Source organism: Natrix helvetica (genome assembly GCF_964273705.1).
Source record: "Natrix helvetica genome assembly, chromosome: Z".
NCBI classification, from domain to species: Eukaryota; Metazoa; Chordata; class Lepidosauria; order Squamata; family Natricidae; genus Natrix; species Natrix helvetica.
The window spans coordinates 3656079-3675682 of NC_138554.1; the positions used below are offsets into that span (position 1 = coordinate 3656079).

Here is a 19604-nt window from a genome sequence, read left to right on the forward strand (position 1 = left end):
TCCCCGCCCCCCCCCCCCTCAGCCCAACCTACCTCCCAGGGTTGTTGTGGAGAAAATAAAGAGGAAAGGTGTCGGATGCGTTCCCAGCCTCATTTCTCGAACTAATAGGGACCCAAATCAATCAATCAAATAAAAATAAATAAATAATTATGAACCCTCTCAGAGGGTGGGGGGAAGAGCGGAGGGATATCCCTGCTTGGGATATTTTCCCACCCCGTCCGAGTTATTAAAAAAACCCCTCCCCAACCTCCTACAATGCGATTTCTTCCTTTTCTCCGGGTTATTTTCCCGCCCCACCCTTTTTCAGCGCTGATCCCTCCCGCCGGTTCCTGGAGCGTGTCGGGCCATCGATCCCCTCCTCGTGTTTTATTGGATTCCACTTAGCCCGATCAGAGGTGAAACCAGGCGAGGATTCCCTTCCCGCCGTCTCCCCCCCCTCCTCTCCCCAGCCCGAGCTGGATCAATGCCATTGATTTTTGCCAGCCGAGGAATTTGAGGAGGGGGGAGGCGGGGAGAGAGAGAGAGAGAACGAGAGAGAAACGTGGGGATTCCCGCATTAAGGACTTCGATCACTCCAAAAAAAGAAAACGAGAGAGAAAAACAACGAAGTCACATGTCGCGCATTTCCTGCCTGCGGACGCACCGGTCCTCGAGTTACGACCGTCAGGGAGGCTGCCCCATCATGGCGATCAGTCGGGACGGTGTTAAAGCAGGTCGGGTCAGATGGCTGACTTGTTTTAACAACCTAATTTGATGGTGGTGGGGGAGGGGGTCGTTAAGCAATGCCAGCGTTGTTAAGCAAAGTTTGCCCAAAAGCTGGTTTTTCAACAAAACCGTGGTAGAGGGAGATTAGGTCACCATGGGACGCGGTCATGTAGCCGGATTGGTGGTGAAAGGGGGCGTGGGTGGGATAGCGTTTGAACCTCAAATCCAGGTTGCAATGACGGGCGGTCCTCGACTTACGACAATGGAGCCCGTGCTTCCCGTCACTAAGTGAGACACTGGTCAAGTGAGTTGTGGCCCACTTTCTGGCCACCGCCGTTGAGTGAATCGCCGCCCTTGCGAAGGGAGAAACACAGTTGTTAAGCAAATCGGGATTCCCCAGGGGGACTGCTCATCGGATTGCCAGAAGGGGATCGCAACCGTCATAAATATGAATCAGTTGCCAAGCATCTCAATTTGGATCACCTGGCCCCTGCAAACGGTCGTTAAGTGTGAAAAATGATCCTTTTTTCCCCCCAGTGCTGTGGTAATCTTGAGCGGTCCCTACCTGTAACCCGGAAGGTAAGATTCGTCGAACTTTGAATAGTCACTAAGCAAGCGGCCGTAAAGAGAGGACTACTTTTGGAATGTGAGGTGTGTTCGGGGACGAACTGCAGAAACAGCAGAGAAAAACTGAGAAGGGAACTGGCGCCGATTGCCCACAAACCTGGTTCGTTAACCTGATTAACTACCGTATTTTTCGGAGTATAAGACGCACCTTTTTTCCTCAAAAGAGGCTGAAAATCTGGGTGCATCTTATACATCAAATACAGCATTTTTTTGCCTCTCGAAGCCCCGTCCCCTTCACCCAAATGGCCACATCCCTTATGGAGGTTTTCAGAAAGCTCCTGGGGGCTGGGGAGAGCAGAAATTAGCAAAAAGCAGTGCCTTTTTTGCCCCCCTCCCAGCCGCCAGCAGCACTCTATAAGCCTCCCCCCAAAAAATGTTCACAAAAATTTGTGGAAAACGGGCCATTTTTGGGAGGTTTGCAGAATGCAAAAACTTTTTTGTCCCTTTTGGAAAGCTCTTTAACTGATGGAAGAGAATTAGATTGATCAAGTGCTTTGCCAGCAGAAACAAAGTCTTAGGTGCTGCAGATTGTCAGCAATTTCCTTCTCCAGCCCATGGATAAATACACCTGGAAACATCTACCTACCTACCTACTCTCTCTCTCTCCCTTATTCCTCTCTATCCCTCTATCTACCTACGTACCTACCTACTCTCCCTATCTACTGTATTTCTATCCCTCAACCTACAAACCCACCTACTCTCTCCCCCTACCTACCTACTGTATTTCTCTCTATCCCTCTATCTACCTACTTACCTACCTACTCTCCCTACCTATCTACTGTATTTCTCTCTATCCCTCAACCTACAAACCCACCTACTCTCTCTCCCCCTACCTACCTACTGTATTTCTATCTCTTTCTATTTCTCTCTCTATCCCTCTACTTATCCACCTACCAACTTACACTCTCTCCCTACCTACCTACTGTATTTCTCTATCTCTATTTTTCTCTCTTTGTCCCTTTATCGACCTACCTACCCACCTAACTACTCTCTTTCTCTCCCTCCCTCCCTACTGTATTTCTCTTTCTTTCTCTTCCTATCTATTTTTTAAAAAAATTTGCCTCTTCAAAATCTTGGTGTGTCTTATACTCCGGTGCGTCTTATACTCTGAAAAATACGGTAGGTTAAATTATGGGAAAAAGTTGACCTTTCTTACCATATTTTTCGGAGTATAAGACGCATCCCCCGTAAAAGAGGGTGAAAATTTGAGCGCGTCTTATACACCGAATGTAGTCCCACCCACCTGCCGGCCCCCACCCTTTGGCCGCTGCCTTCCAGCCATTTGCCTCCTTGCAGCAAACAGCACAGCCTGATTAGCACAAGGAGCTGATAGTTGGTTGGATTGGCCTCCTGACCATCAGCTGTTTCAGGCTGCAGGGATTGCCATTGCCTATTTCCGCCTCCGTGCACCCCATTTTTGGCCCCCACATCCCATTTCTGGACTCTGCATGCCCCTTTTTCGGCCTCCGCGCACCCCATTTCCCACCCATTCCAATCCCCGCCGTGAGGAGGCTGAAAACGGGATGCGGAGGCTGAAAATGGGGCGCGCAGAAGCGGCAATAAGCTATGCTGTGGCAATCCCCGCGGCCTGAAACAGCTGATCATCGAGGCCCAACAATCAGCTGCTTGTGCTAATCAGGCTGTGCTGAAACTGAAACTTGCTGTTTGCTGCAAGGAGGCAAATTGCTGGGAGGCAGATTTTTCTTCCTTCTTGTTTTCCTCCCCAAAAGCTAGGTGCGTGTTATACTTTGGAGTGTCTTATACTCCGAAAAATACGGGAGTATTCAGAGCAAGCCCCAATTTTCTTCCTCTTCTTCCTCAACTGACTTTATGATGGCTTTTCCGCCAGGAAAGCAAAAAACAGGACAGATTAAACCGGAAATGATGGGCTTTCAGCTTTATTATTAACAATATCGCGTGCGGGCTAAATCGGGGTGACTCCGAGCTATTTTGGGGGTCTGCCAAACTCAATCCTGAGTAGGGAGGTTTATCGTCTCCTGCGGAAACCTGGAGGACGAGGAAGGGAAAAGAGGGGAAAGAAAAAAGAAAGGAAGGGAATGAATTTAGTACGGGGGTAAAAAATAATCTACCTTTAGATAGGAAGAGGTTGGGTTTCTATCAAGAGGCTAGACCTCAGTGAGGAAGTGACATTCACAAGGAGCAAAGGAACTGCAGGGGATCCTCGCCTTACAACCAGAATCCCCACTGCTAAGTAAGGTGGCTTTTAAAGTGAGTCGCGTCCTATTTTACCACCTCCCCCCTCCCTCTAGACTTGTTGAGTGAGCCACTACAGTCGTTAAACGAACCCTGCGGTCGCTAAGCAAATCCACCTTTCCTCATCGACTTTGGTGATTGGGAGCCGGCCGGGGAAGATCGCGACCGGCGATCCTGTGATCCCAGGATGCTTAGGCCGTCGTTAATATACGAAAATGCCAATCGCGATCAATCGCAGATATTTGGCGGTCGATTTTGAGACTTCCTCGCTTCGAAACCGATTCCAGGTGTTTAATCTTTTCGCCGGGAAGAATTCCAATTTGAGAATTCCCCTTCGCTTTCTTAAAATCAGCAGGCAAGACGGTGGGAATTTGGGGTGCAAGGAAGGAAGTTTGCTAAACTTCGCAAATGTTCCGATTTAAAGGGTGTGTGTGCGTGTGTGGGAAGAGATCACTCCTCCCTCTTCATCGACGCTTACCTTTTTTCTTGCCCCGTTTCGTGCTAACATTCTTCTTTCTCTTTTTGGGTGGATTGAAATCCTGTAAGGAGGAAGAAGGAACAGAAGAAAAAGATATAAGAGGAAAGAGAAAACGATAAGAAAAAAAGGAATCTAAGCATCAGCTAAAGGTAAAAGGTTCCCCTCGCACATATGTGCTGGTCGTTTCCGACTCTACGGGGAGGTGCTGATCTTTGTTTCAAAACCGAAGAGCCAGCACTGCCCGAAGATGTCTCCGTGGTCATGTGGCCGGCATGACTCAACGCCGAAGGCGCACCGAACGCTGTTACCTTCCCACCAAAGGTGGTCCCTATTTTTTCGACTTGCATTTTTTACGTGCTTTCGAACTGCTAGGTTGGCAGAAGCTGGGACAAGTCACAGGAGCTCACTCCGTTACTTGGCGCTAGGTTTCGAACCGCCAAACTGCCGACCTTTCTGATCGACAAGCTCAGCGTCTTAGCCACTGAGCCACCGGGTCCCTCAAGGATAGAGAAGGGGATTCTCATGTTCAGGAGATTAACTGGTAGTGCTCCATTAACGACTGCAACAACGGGTGGGGATTTTGATTGTAAATCATTGCAGTCGTTCAACAGGTTGCTACGTGACCGGATTCAATTTCCACTCCCACAATTCCCTAGCCAGCATGGGGGTTAGCAACCGCAGCAAGTTTAAAATAGATAGACTTCAACTCCCAGAATTCCCCGATGCTAATGCATTCCTTTTGATATGTATGCCCAATTGTGGATTTCATGCTCTCTTCTAATCCCTTTCTCTGCAATCTCTCCGCTCCAGGAGCCTGGAGAAAAAACTACAGTGATGACTGGCTGATAGTAGGAAGGTTTACGGGCATAGATCAGCACCATGCTAGAAAGCGGGAGATCCTGAGTTCAAGTCCAACTTAGGCATGAAAGCCAGCTAAGTGGACTTTGAGCCCGTCACCAGGAGACAGTGAGTTCTAGTCCTGTATTAGGAATGAAAGGCTGTAATTCTTAACCAATCACAAAGAGACAATGAATTTTAGTCCAGCCTTAGCACGATAGCCAGATGGGTGATTTTGGTCCAATCCACCAGGAGACAGTGAGTTCTAATTCCGCTTTACGAATGAAAGCCAGCTGGTTGACTCTGGGCCAATCACCAGGAGATAGTGAGTTCTAGTCCCACTTCAGGTATGAAAGCCAGTTGTGTGACTTTGGGCCAATCACCAGGAGACGGTGAGTTCTAGTCCTGCTTTAAATATGAAAGCTCGCTGGGTGACGTTAGGCCTTCCCACTTCCTGCCCCATCACTAACACCGCCTTTACCATCACGGGGTCCATCTCCACCCCTCTTTAGGTGAAATACAGAACCCAAGGTAATCCAATTGCGTCCAGTGGAATTCACATATAGACAATTTCATGTATAAATGTGCGTCCAGCAACTTTTTAAGCACTTGACGTGGAAAGGTGACGTGGTCCTCCATGGTCTTGGTATGTATAAGGATATCGTCTAAATAGACGAGTACCCCTTGATATAGTACCCCCTCTCAGACTCTCACCAACCTCCCTTCCCATCTCAACGATAAGGCAGACCCAATAAACTCACTTCTCCCAGAGACGGGGTGGCCCCCGTGAGGGCGCTGATGTCCCCGAAGTGGGTGAGGGAGCTGAGCTGGGAGCCGAAGACCCCTCCTCGTCTACGCCGGGCTTTCTCCTTCCGGGTCACGTTGAGACGGACCATCATGCTCTCCTCGTAGTTGGTCCTGCGTTGAGACAAGAAGACAGGGACGTGTTTGGACAGCCGAGGCCGACGAAGACAGCAAGGCTGATGGCGCGCCGAGGTAGACTGCGCCTGCCACTGGAGGCTCCGCTCGGCACCACTGAGATTCCTGCTTCCAAATCTGTGATGCCTCTCCATTAGGCCCTCCCACACTGCTTTTTCTCCTATCAGAGCATGCCCCCCCCCACTCATAAAGCTTCTACTTTTCCAACTTTGCCCAAAAACTTGGGATTTCCCCATTTGTCCTTGGGAATACTGCGTTTCCCCGAAAATAAGACAGGGACTTATTTTCTTTTGACCCCTGAAATAAGTGCTTGGGCTTATTTTCAAGGGGCTTTTATTATTTTTGAGGTGCAGGAGGCGATGAGCGTGGTCACCTCATGGCTGCTGCTGTGTTGCTGTTTTCGGGGAGGGCTGATTTTCGAGGAAGGGTTTATTTTAGCGCATGAGGTCAAAAGCCCGATTGGTCTTATTATCCAGGAAGGTCTTATTTTCAGGGAAACATTTTTGGAAACTTTGAACCCAGGGCATTTCGCCATATGCCTGGAGTTGCAAACCGTTGAGTATTTTAAGCCAATGGGATCTACATGTTAAGGCACTGGGCTAGAAAGCAGGAGACGGTGAATTCTAGTCCTGCCTTTGGCATGAAAGCCGACTGGGTGACTTTGAGCCAACCACCAGAAGGCGGTGAGTTCTAGTCCTGCCTTAGATGTGAAAGCTGACTGGGTGACTTGGAGCCAATCACCAGGAGGCGGTGAGTTCTAGTTTCACCTCGGGCGTTAAAAGCTGAGTGGGGAAATTTTGAGTGGGTAAATCACCAGGAGAGAGTGAGTTCTAGTACTATCTTAGGCATGAAAGCTGACTGGGTGACTTGTGGGTAAATTTTGGGTAAATCACCAGGAGAGAGTGAGTTCTAGTACTATCTTAGGCATGAAAGCTGACTGGGTGACTTTGAGCCAATCACTAGGCGACAGTGAATTCTAGTTCCGCCTTGGGCATTAAAAGCTGGGGGGTGAATTTTGGGCAAATCACCAGGAGAGAGTGAGTTCTAGTACTATCTTAGGCATGAAAGCTGACTGGGTGACTTTGAGCCAATCACTAGGCGACAGTGAATTCTAGTTCCGCCTTGGGCATTAAAAGCTGGGGGGGGAGTGAATTTTGGGTAAATCACCAGGAGAGAGTGAGTTCTAGTACTATCTTAGGCATGAAAGCTGACTGGGTGACTTTGAGCCAATCACTAGGCGACAGTGAATTCTAGTTCCGCCTTGGGCATTAAAAGCTGGGGGGGTGAATTTTGGGTAAATCACCAGGAGAGAGTGAGTTCTAGTACTATCTTAGGCATAAAAGCTGACTGGGTGACTTTGAGCCAATCACTAGGCGACAGTGAATTCTAGTTCCGCCTTGGGCATTAAAAGCTGGGGGGTGAATTTTGGGTAAATCACCAGGAGAGAGTGAGTTCTAGTACTATCTTAGGCATGAAAGCTGACTAGGTGACTTTGAGCCAATCACTAGGAGACAGTGAATTCTAGTTCCGCCTTGGGCAGAGTGGGTGAATTTTGGGTAAATCACCAGAAGAGAGTGAGTTCTAGTACTATCTTAGGCATGAAAGCTGACTGGGTGACGAAGGAATGTTTTGTGCATTCATTAATTATTATTTGTAAGGACCTAAATCTATTATCTTTTATCTATATCTCTCTATATAAAGGCTGTATGTATGTTCCAGGATAACTCTGGAACACCTGGCCCGTTAAGGAGAACGAGTGCGGTGTCCTAGAGCGGCAATTGTTTGTGATGTCAATTCCTTCGCAGCTTCCTCTGGAAAGCCAGCCGTGACATTCACCCTCCAGTGGACCAATGGGGAAGCGCCTGATGGATTTGGGACAAAGTGCCAGGATCCTAGACAGGGCGGGAAAGAGGAGCGCATGGGAGGGGGAAGGGAGAGGGCAGGGATGATGGGCATGGGAGTAGGGGGAGGATAGATCCGTCAAACAAACACTTTGACATCTATAAATACCCAGGCAATGCCGAGTTATCAGCTAGTAAATAAATAAAATCCACCACCCGCTTCCTTATGAGCAAACAGGCTGATGCCCTCATCCTCCTCGCGCCTGGTCTGACCCTCCCCTCCTCCCTCACTAACCGATGCTCATCCTCCCGGTTCTGTCGGGCCGTGTGAGCGTGATGCCCTTCCCGGATCTCTTCTGGAGCGTCGGAATACTGTTCCTTCAGCTCCCGGATGATGGAGCTGCTAAGCGCTCGCTTTTTAGCTTGTTCCACCATCTTCTTCTCTCTTTCCATCTCGGTTTCATCTGCAAGACAAAGAGCGACATTCATGCTGGATTAAAGCTATCTGGTTTGTTCATTCTTACGTCGCGACGCCAAGCTCTGTCCCTCCCGTTCCACAACCAGGTTTAGAATAGAACAGAATAATAACTTGATGGTCACTTTGAATGTAACACTAATCGGCACACATTAAAGTGAGATTTAATTTCATACAGCTCTCAAAGGATCTCCACCTCCAATACACATTACATAACAGAATAAATAAATAAATACCGTATTTTTCAACGTAGAAGATGCTCCGAAGTATAAGACGCACCTAGCTTTTGGGGAGGAAAACAAGAAAAAACAATCTGCCTCTCTCTCCCACCAATTTGCCTCCTTGCAGCAAACAGCAAGTTTCAGTTTCCATACAGATTAGCACAAGCAGCTGATTGTCGGTTGGTTTGGCCTCCCAACGATCAGCTGTTTCAGGCTGCAGGGATTGCCATAGCCTATTGCCGCAACTGCGCGCCCCGTATTTGGCCTCCGGATCCCATTTTCAGCTTCTGCATACCTTGTTGTCGGCCTCCGCACGCCCCGTTTTCCACCCGTTCCAGGTGGCAGGGAGCGGAATGGGTGGAAAACGGGGTGCACGGAGGCCGAAAATGGGATGCAGAAGCCGAAAATGGGGCACGCGGAGGCAGCAACAGGCAATGGCAAACCCTGCGCCCTGAAACAGCTGATGGTCAGGAGGCCAATCCAACCAACTATCAGCTCCTTGTGCTAATCAGGCTGTGCTGTTTGCTGTTTGCTGCAAGGAGGCAAATTGCTGGGAGGCCAAAGGGTGGGCGAGGCTACATTCAGTGTATAAGATGCACCCAAATTTTTACCCTCTTTTAGGGGGGTGGAAAGTGTGTCTTATACTCCGAAAAATACGGTAAACAAATACAGAATTACGCATATGCCTACATATGTCACAAACATCACAATCTAGCCTGAATATATACACTTACATGGTTGGGGGGGGGAGGGGAAGAATCCTGAGAATTTAGAAGACGGAGGGCCTAAGGAACAAAGCCGCTACAGGAGCTAGTACTGCTGCAAGAGATACTTCGAAGCCCCCTCCCAGAGGGGAGCATCCGAAACAGGTTGTAAAGTGGGTTTGTGGGGTCTCTTAACAATACTTCGAGCTCCAAGCATGTAAGCAACATCCTGAACAACCAGGAAGCGAGCTTCCCATGATTTTCTCTGCTGTCCTCACCACTCTCTGTAGGGGCTTTCTATCTGAGGCGCTGCGGCCACCAAACCAAACAGGGATGCAGTTTGTTAAAACGTGGGTTTGTGGGGTCTCTTAACAATACTTCAAGCTCCAAGCATGTAAGCAACATTTTGAACAACAAGGAAGCGAGCTTCCTATGATTTTCTCTGCTGTCCTCACCACTCTCTGTAGGGGCTTTCTATCTGAGGCGCTGCGGCCACCAAACCAAACAGGGATGCAGTTTGTTAAAACGCTCTCAATTGTGCCTCGGTCAAATGTAGCCAGGAGAAAAGGAGAAAGGTGTGCTCTCCTCATCCGACGCAGGAAGTGCAGACGCCGGTTCGCACGTTTCGCTAAGGATGTTGTCCACTAGAGCCTTCACCTCTAAGGTTTCGTTCTTACTGTAATGCACGGGGACCAGGCGAGGCGGGATGTATTTCCGGATGCCTCCTTTGGACATCTCTTTCCCAGGAGTCTTGGCGGTACCGCCACCCTCTTCTTCCTCGTCTCCGTCTTCCGAGTCGCTGAGCTGGGGATGGAATGAGAGAATTGCAAGAATTTCGTTCAATTCAAGAGCAGATCAATGTTTCTTAATCCGGGCGACTTTAAGAGGTGCGGACTTCAACTCCCAGAATTCCCAAGGCAGCGGGTGGACTGCCACTCTCAGAATTCTATCCAGCCAGCGTTTATGGACTTAAAATTCCCCCACTTTGGGCTAATCACCAGGAGACGGTGAGTTCTAGTCCCGCCTCAGGCATGAAAGCTGGCTGGGTGACTTTGGGCCAATCAGCAGGAGACGGTGAGTTCTAGTCCCGCCTCAGGCATGAAAGCTGGCTGGGTGAGTTTGGGCCAATCAGCAGGAGACGGTGAGTTCTAGTCCCGCCTCAGGCATGAAAACTGGCTGGGTGAGTTTGGGCCAATCACCAAGAGATGGTAAATTCTAGTCCCGCCTTAGACATGCCCCAGATAAGGCTGTACAGGAAGTCCTCAATTTACGACCACAATCGAGCCCTACAATTTCTGTTGTTAAGTGAGACAGCTGTTACGAGAATTTTGCCTGATGTTACGACCTTTCTCGCCACAGGCGTGAAGCGAATCGCTGCACTTGTTACGTTAGTAACAGGGTCGTTCCGTGAGTCCCCCTTGACTCTGCCTGTCCGAAGGTCGCCAAGTGCGATCACGCGACCCCGGGATACTGCGACCATCATAAATACGAATTAGTTGCCCAGGGTCTCAATGTTGATCAGGATGCCGCAACAATTGTTAAGGGCGGATGAATGGCCGCATTTTTCAGCGCCCTTGCAACGCCAAGTGGTCGCTAAAAGAACTGTCGTAAGTTGAAGACTCCCTGTATTCAACCCCTTTTCTCGTTTCCTACCTTGCTGACCAAGTTATCCGGATTCGGTTTGTACTTCAAGGGATCATCATCAGCTGAAAGGAGAAGAAATAGCAGAAAACCAGTTTAATACCGCTCTATTTTTCCACCCCACCCCTCCAAATCCCTCATGACTTACCCAGCCCCCCAGTAAAAACTGCCTTCACCAGTTTGTCCACCTGGTATTTCAGTTTCTGCTCAATCGGACGCATCTTCTCCAACACCTGTGTGCCCCCCGGCCCGGAAAAAAAACACCAAATTATTGAAAAAGAAACCGGCTTTCTTTCACTTGGTCATAAATGTCACCGGGTCCGGTGAGGCTGCATCAGAGGTACGAGCGCTTATCAAGAAAAGGACATTTTTCGATGCCCTCCCAATTTATTTGATTCAAATACACCGTTGTTTCTCAAATCTGGCAGCTTTTAAGATGGGTGGACTCCAACTCCCAGAATTCCACAGCCGCCAGTCGGCTGAGGAATTCTGGGAGTTGAAGTCCACCATCTTAACATCACTGAGGTTGCTAACAGCCATGTTGGCTGTGGAATTCTGGGAGTTGAAGTCCACCCACCTTCAATTTACTAAGGTTCCTACAAGCCATATTGGCTAGGGAATTCTGGGAGTTGAAGTCCACCCATCTTCATCAATTTACTAAGGTTCCTACAAGCCATATTGGCTGGGGAATTCTGGGAGTTGAAGTCCACCCATCTTGAAGTTACTAAGGTTGCTAGTAGCCTGACCGGCTGAGGAATTCTGGGAGTTGAAGTCCACCCATTTTCAATTTACTAAGGTTCCTAAGAGCCATATTGGCTGGGGAATTCTGGGACTTGAAGTCCACCCATCTTAAAGTTACTAAGGTTCCTAACAGCCTGACCGGCTGAGGAATTCTGGGAGTTGAAGTCCACCCATTTTCAATTTACTAAGGTTCCTAAGAGCCATATTGGCTGGGGAATTCTGGGACTTGAAGTCCACCCATCTTAAAGTTACTAAGGTTCCTAGCAGCCACATTGGCTGGGGAGTTCTGGAAGTTGAAGTCCACCCATATTAAAGCTACTAAGGTTGCTAACTCCCACGCTGGCTGTGGAATTCTGGGAGTTGAAGTCCACCCATTTTCAATTTACTAAGGTTCCTAACAGCCATATTGGCTGGGGAATTCTGGGAGTTGAAGTCCCCCCATTGTAAAAAGCCAATGGACCAGATAGATCTCCCTGAAGAAGTCCAGGAGGGCTCGTACCGTGCGGGTTTCCACCAACCGCAGTAAAGCAGGGTGGTTGGCCACAGAATGTCCGGAGGTCTTCTCCAACATCAAGTGGGAGAGGTCTTGAATGTAGAGAAGGAGGAGATGGTCCTTCACGTCCAGGAAACTGAGGCCCTGGTGGGAGGAGAAAAGGAGGCCGGTGAGCTGTAGGGAAGATTGACGGGCTTGACTGGAGACTTGGGGAACGGAACTAAAGTATGAGATAGCAACCGTAGAAGAAACGTTATCTGGCACGGACACAGTCAGAGCAGATTGGCTGCAGAGGTCTTGCAGATAAAGAAACGGAATAGACAGTCCTTGACTTACGACAGTTCGTTTAGTGACTGTCCAAAGTTATGGCGGCACTGAAAAAAGTGACTTTACGACTGTTTTTAGCACTTACTACCTGATAACTCGGCGCTGCCCAGGTATTTATTTATCTCAATCCTCCTTCCATTAACATCGCCGCAATTTCTAATCTTGGATTTTCCCCCTTACCAGAGGCAGCACTGTTGTGGATTACTGCGAAGTCGTTACCATGGCAACTCCACAGCGCTGTACAGTAGAAGCCATTTGAAGGCAGCACAGTAGAAGCCATTTGAAGGCACAACAGGCTGTATCTTAACAGAACACACACCCCGAGGGGTGTTAGGGGTGTCTTACCCACCCCACAGTATTTGTTTCCAGAGAGGAATTCGGAATTCGGTAACTGACTCGTAAATATGACGGTTGCAGCGTTCGGGGGGGGGGGGGGGGTGTCACGCGATTCCCCTTTTGCGGCCTTCTGACAAGCAAAAACCCATGGGGAAGCCAGATTCGCTTAACTACCGGGTGACTCCCTTAACGACGGCAGCGATCCGCTTACCAGCCGGTGGCAAGAAAAGTCACAAAATGGGGCAAAGCTCACGGAACAACTGTCTCGCTTAGCAACAGAAATGGGCTCAATTGTGGTCGCAAGGCGAGGACTGCCTGCATTGGCCCACGCCCGTCTCCGTTCGCTCAACAGTGTTTTTGTTTTTTTTTACCTTTTCGGTGGGGTAATCACCTGCTCGTATCTTCCGCGTTAAACGTTGTACGTGATGAGTAACTGCAACCACCTGTTATCAATAAAGGAGAAGATTTGTAGCCTAGGGTAGAAATGAAGAGTTCTGACAAACAACAGTTAGGGTGGGATATTGATTTGGTTTATAGAGTTAATTCAGCTTATGCTAGAACGCACAATGTTCCAAGAGAGGTTCACATCAAATTTCTTAGAAAGCCTACAAGAGATGAGATTCTGGGGGTACAAAGGGGGGAAACATTAAAATACAAGGACAAAGAGATAGCCATCCTGAAACAGATTCCGAAGAAAGTAAGAGACAAGAGGAAAAAATATTCCTCTTTAGCAAAAAAAACTATTTGATAAGGGATTTTGGTTCAGGTGGCTATTGCCAGAAGGTATGTTGATTTTCTGGGAGGGCAGCAGAGTTAGAATTAATACAATTATGGAGGCGGAGGCCTTCATGGAAAAAAACAAAGCACTCCTAGACAAAATAGAGGACAGTACACAAGATATGAAGGAGGGAGGGGCCGAGGCTTTGCAGGCAGGTGGGGGGGAGGAGGAGGCAACAATGAGAAGACTCAGATCACAAAAGTAAGTTGGAAAAATATTGCAATTGTTGATACAATGAATTTTTTGTTAGATATAAAGTAAATGATTGAAACTACTGAAAGATACAATGTAAAAATAAGCTGTCAAGATTTATTTAAGCAATAATATTTTGTTTATTACTTTGTAAAAGTTATGAGACTTGGGGGGAAATACCATTTTCCACACGATGTAGCTGTCAAAATTTTTTTTCCCATACCTATTACCTCTTCCCTTAAAATTCTGCAAAAACCAATAAAAAAACTTTTAAAAAAAGAGTTCCTGGGGGCCTCTCAGCTTGTGCTCTGACCTAGGCTTCCCAAGATTGTGAAGTAGACTCCTTGATAAAACCTCTTTTATTTAGGTTAAAGGGAATTCCTCTCCAGCAAACAGTCTTTCAACAGATTTCACAACTGCAGACCTTTATCAGGCTTGGAGAGCTGCCGGGCCGATATCTTTTAAACACCAAGCTGTAGCAGCAATTCCTTGGCAAGAAGTCAGGAACAGATCTTCACTTTAACTAACTGTCTCCTGCAAACTCCCCTCCCCTTTTCTCCTCTTTATTCCCTGGGGGGGGGGGGCGTCCACCGTCCACCTGTGCCTTTATTCCCGAGTCGACCCTTATTCCTTAGCTATTCCCTTCTCCTGGCAGCTCTGCGCATGCGCACACTGGGAACAGGCTCCAGCTGTTCTTCTGCCTCACTGATGTCTGACTCTGAAGGCAGCTGATAACTGTCAGACGGCCCTGGCCCCCCTCTCTGCCTCCGACACAGAGCCCTCGTCCGAGCCTTCCCCAGACTCCAGGACTGGTCCATGTTCCTCCCTAACCTCCTCGCTGTCTGAGTCTGCTCCCAGCTCGCTCATTTTTTTGGTAGATGCTGCATTACCCAATTAGGTAACACCATCAATGCTAGTAAGGAGTGCTGTTTTAATATAAACGGACAGCAAACAGCACGGATGATGTTACCTAGTTGGGTAATGAAATGTCTGCCAAAAAAAAAAAAAAAAACCACCACAAGGAAGCTCAGAAAGCACCAAGAATCATTTGCAACCCCCACCAAGGAAGGAAGAAGCAAAATCACACTTATTATTTTTTTTTTTGAAAAGGAAAGAAGAAACACAGCCAGTTGCAAAAGCTGGAACGGGGCCGAACATTTTTAGGGAACAGGAAAAGTAAAAATCTTGATCTCACCTGTTCTTGGAGAGATTTGAACAGGTTTAGGGCTGCGGGTAAATCGGCTTCCACAATATCCTGAAACCGACAAGAAAATACAAGCAGGGGGGAAAAAAAAAATCAATTTCTGAGTCTCAGAATTATTCCATCTTATTCCCACCTCCGATGTCCCCCTTGGTGAATAGATTGTAGATCGTTTACAATTTCTGGCTGCAGTGATAAACGAGGTTTCGTTTTCTTTGTTCGATCGTTTCTTGGAGGCTGCCTTGACAGGTCCCTGCAAAGTTTTTCAGACATGGTTTGCCGTTGCCTTTTTCTTAGGGACGAAAGAAAGTGGCTGGCCCTAAAGGTCAGCCAACTTGTCTTTCCTAGCCAAGGCAAGAACTCGTTAAGTCTTCTAGTGATTGGCCTAAATTCATCACCGCGGCTTTTGTTGTTGTTAGTTGCGAAAGTATGCCTGACCCATCGTGATCCCATGGACCACGTTCCTCCAGGCCTTCCTGTCCTCCACCATCTCCAGGCCTTCCTGTCCTCTACCATCTGGAGACTAAAACATTTGAAGAACGGTTGCAGGAACTGGGTATGTTTAGCTTAAGAGAAAGAAGGACTAGGGGAGACATGATAGCAGTCTTCCAATATCTCAGGGGTTGCCCCAAAGAAGAGGGAGTCAAACTATTCTCCAAGGCACCTGAGGGCAGGACAAGAAGCAATGGGTGGAAACTAATCAAGGAGAGAAGCAACTTAGAATTGAGCAGGAATTTCCTGACAGTGAGAACAATCAATCAGTGGAACAGAAGTTGCCTCCAGAAGTTGTGAATGCCCCAACACTGGAAGTCTTTAAGAAGATGTTGGATAGCTATTTGTCTGAAATGGTATAGGGTTTCCTGCCTAGGCAGGGGGTTGGACTAGAAGACCTCCAAGGTCCCTTCCAACTCTACTATTGTATTGTATTGTATTGTATTGTATCTCCAGGCCTTCCTGTCCTCTACCATCCTCTGGAGTCCATTGAAGCTCACGCCGACTGCTTCGGTGACTCCATCCAGCCACCTCATTCTCTGCCGTCCCCTTCTTCAGCATGAGGCTCTTCTCCAGTGAGTCCTCCTTTCTCTTTACGTGGCCAAAGTCTTTTGAGTTCCTTCTTCAGGATCTGGCCTTCTAAAGAGCAGTCAGGGTTGATCTCTTCTAGGACTGACCGGTTGGATGGCCTTGCAGTCCAAGGGACTCAATGCAGAAGTCTTCTCCAGCACCAGAGTTCAAAGGCCTCCATTCTTTGGCGCTCAGCCAACCTTCACAGCCATCCATTGCAACTGGGAAAATCATCCCCTTGATTATATGCACTTTTGTTGGCAAGGTGAGGACTCTGGTTTTTAAGTATGCTATCTAGATTTGCCATTGCTTTCCTCCCCAGGGGCAAGCCTCTTTAAATTTCTTGGCTGCCATCCCCCATCTGCGGTGATCATGGAGCCCAGGAAAATTTGCCTCTTCACCATTCTAGTTTCCCCTCTGCTCACGTCTAAATTACAACTTTCTGTTCTTTGCCTTCAGACCTCTATAATCAAGTTTGTTTTTTCTCTCCCTCTTCCTCCTCCTGTCCTTTCTCTGCATCCCCCCCTCCCCGATAACAGAATCACAGACTTGGAAGGGACCTTGGAGGTCTTCCAGTCCAACCCCCTGCTCAGGCAGGGAACCCTATACCATTTCAGACAAATGGTTGTCCAATCTCTTCTTAAAAACCTCCAGCTTTGCAACACCCACAATTTCTGGTGGCAAGTTGTTCCACCGGCTAATTGTTCTCACGATCAGGAATTTTCTCCTTAGTTCTAGGTTGGTGCTCTCCTTGATTAGTTTCCACCCGTTGCTTCTTGTTCTGCCTTCAGGTCCTTCGTAGAATAGGTGGACCCCCTCTTCTTTGGGCGAGCCCCTCAAATATCATCCTAGACTAAAGTTAAAGGTTCCCCTTGCACATTTGTGCTACTCATTCCCGACTCTAGGGGGCAGTGCTCATCTCCGTTTCAAAGCCGAAGAGCCAGCGCTGTCCGAAGACGTCTCCGTGGTCATGTGCCCGGCATGACTCAACGCCTTCGAAGGCGCACGGAGCGCTGTTCCCTTCCCACCAAAGGTGGTTCCTATTTTTCTACTTGCATTTTTTACGTGCTTTCGAACTGTTAGGTTGGCAGAAGCTGGGACAAGTAATGGGAGCTCACTCGGTTATGTGGCGCTAGGGATTCAAACTGCCAACCTTTCTGATCGAGAAGCTCAGCGTCTTAGCCACTGAGCCCCCGCGTCCCTCACTAGACTAGACATCCCCAGTTCCTGCAACCGTTCTTCATATGTTTTAGCCTCCAGTCCCCGAAGCATCTTTGTTGCTCTTCTCTACACTCTTTCCAGAGTCTCATCTTTTTTTTATATATGTGGCGACTAAAACTGGATGCAACAGTCCAAGTGTGGTCTTGTTTGTCACCCAAAATGCACCCCTTCCCATTACCCCTCACCCAAATTTCTTTCTCAGTTTATCATGAACCCTCCAGTTTTTAAACAGCCTCCTTTCCAAGTAAACTGGACGGCAAATTTGCAAAAGGAGACCCCAGAGTTCATTTTTAATTTAAACCTTGAATTCATGCTATTTTTTTGATTAAGCTAATCCACAGGTTCAACTTAAAGTCTTCTATTTCACAGCCCTATTTTAAAATCCTTCGACCCAAAGTCTTTTTACAAAGTTTTCCCTCCGAGACACAACAGGAACTGAGATCACTGCAACAGGTCCATTGATTATGGAGGAAAAAGAGGAATGGGGTAAGAAGGAAAGAATAAATAGAGGAAAAAAAGGGAGAGGGGTAGAAGGAAAGAATGAATAGAGGAAGAAAGAGGAGTGGAAGAATGAATAAAGGAAGAAAGAGAGGAGTGGAAGAAAGGAATAAATAGAAAAAGAGGAGTGGAAGAAAGGAATAGAGGAAGAAGAGTAGTGGAAGAAAGAAATAGAGGAAAAAGAGGAGTGTGGAAGAAAAGAACAAATAGAGGAAAAAGAGAGGAGTGTAAGAATAAATAGAGGAAAAAAGAGGAAGAAAAGAATGAATAGAAGAAGAGAGGAGTGGAAGAAAAGGACAGAGAAAAAGAGAGGAGAGGAAGAAAAGTGAATAGAGGAAAAGAGGAGAGTGGAAGAAAAGAATAAAGAGGAAAAAGGAGTGAAAGGCATAAATAGAGGAAAAAGAGGAGAGTGGAAGAATGAATAGAGGAAAAAAGAGGAGAGGAAGAAAGGAAAAGAATAGAGGAAAAAGAGGGGAGTGGAAGAATGAATAGAGGAAAAAAGAGAGGAGGAGAAGAAGAAGGGAATAAGTAGAGGAAAAAGAGGAGAGTGGAAGAATAGAGGAAAAAGAGAGGGGTGTAAGAATAGATAGAGGAAAAAAGAGAGGAAGAAAAGAATGAATAGAGGAAAAAAGAGAGGAGAGGGAGAAAGGAATAAGTAGAGGAAAAAGAGGAGTGGAAATATAAATAGAGGAAAAAAGAGAGGAAGAAAAGAATGAATAGTGGAAAAAGAGGAGAGTGGAAGAATGAATAGAGGAAAAAAGAGAGGAGAGGAAGAAAGGAATAAATAGAGGAAAAAGAGGAGTGGAAGAGAAGAATAGAGGAAAAAGAGAAGAGTGGAAGAATGAAGAGAGAAAAAGAAGAGAGGAGAGGAAGAAAGGAATAAATAGAAGAAAAAGAGGAGAGTAGTGGAAGAATACACACGCACATACACACCAACACATTACAATATGCACATTAATATTAATAATCACATTATTAATTACAGTAATTATAAGTAATATAATTTAGAATTGCATTCATTACCTATCATTCATAATTACATTATAAGACATCACATTAATATACATAATAATGACGTTAAATCTAATATATTAAATGAAAGAAACTCAATTCTGCCCAGATCCCACCCTCAGGACAAAGAGCATCTGCTCAGACAAAAGGCGCTGTCGACCCGTGTTCAACACGTGTACGCCTCCCTCCCCTCCAAGCACTCCTGCTCACCTGCGAGTCCATCAATTCAGACGAGGGAGGCAGCCGGTCCGCCATAGCTCCGACTCCCACGTGGAAAAGTAGCTTTCGTTCCTGGCTGGGAGAAATCCCGCCTTCTTCAAGCGAGTTGTCCAATCCGAGAGCACGTCCGCCTCTCCGCCGCAGACCTCTAGCCAATCGTTGAGCGACGCGGAAGAGACGCAGCCAATCACGCCGAAGTCTAGCTAGGATTTTTTTTTTCAAGGAGCCGAGGGAAGTTTATAAAAGCGGGCCCCTCCTCTTCTTTGAAGGTAAATAAGCCAATAGAGCTTAAGGGCCCACCTCCTGCGGAATAGATTATAGCCAATGAGGGAAAGAGGTGGAGCCTCCCGTCTGGAACGTTGAGACCAGTCAGAAACATCCAAAAGGTTATAAACAAACAGATTCAGGAGGAATCCCCGCCTCGTCGAATCCAACAGCCTATCAGAATTTGAACCTGGCCGTCGGCGAAACTTTTGGTCCAATTAATGAAATCCTCTTACTCTTCCAATGTTCATTGATAAAAATTTTTTCACTACAGCATCCTTTATGATGAATTATTTTGATAGAGAGTCTGTTTTTCCCTTCCTGATTGGTAGATATCATGGAAGCAATCCAAAGGCTTGTTCTGCTCTATAGCTCCCATTATCCCCAGACAGGATGATAGGCATTGTAGTCCAGTGATCTGGAGGTTCAAGAAACTAAAGGGTTTCGGAAAATATGCTGTAAACCTACTGACTGGAGAATTCTGGGACTTGAAGTCCACAAATACTGACTGGAGAATTCTGGGACTTGAAGTCCACAAATACTGACTGGAGAATTCTGGGACTTGAAGTCCACAAACAC

At 47.2% G+C, this 19604-nt stretch overlaps 1 protein-coding gene across 1 annotated transcript; it reads right to left on the bottom strand.

Moving 5' to 3' along the window:
• Window positions 1–3214: 3214 nt before the first annotated feature.
• On the bottom strand, window positions 3215–18970 carry LOC309382227 (neuroguidin-like). The gene is made up of 11 exons (XM_081933813.1): window positions 18753–18970; window positions 14745–14804; window positions 12951–13022; window positions 11923–12060; window positions 10831–10915; window positions 10695–10747; window positions 9719–9845; window positions 7937–8105; window positions 5623–5779; window positions 4025–4085; window positions 3215–3339 (listed from the first exon to the last, which is right to left on the bottom strand). Exons 1-11 carry the CDS (start codon window positions 18795–18797, stop codon window positions 3320–3322), a joined length of 987 nt encoding a protein of 328 aa, XP_081789939.1. The 5' UTR covers window positions 18798–18970; the 3' UTR covers window positions 3215–3319.
• Window positions 18971–19604: the final 634 nt, after the last annotated feature.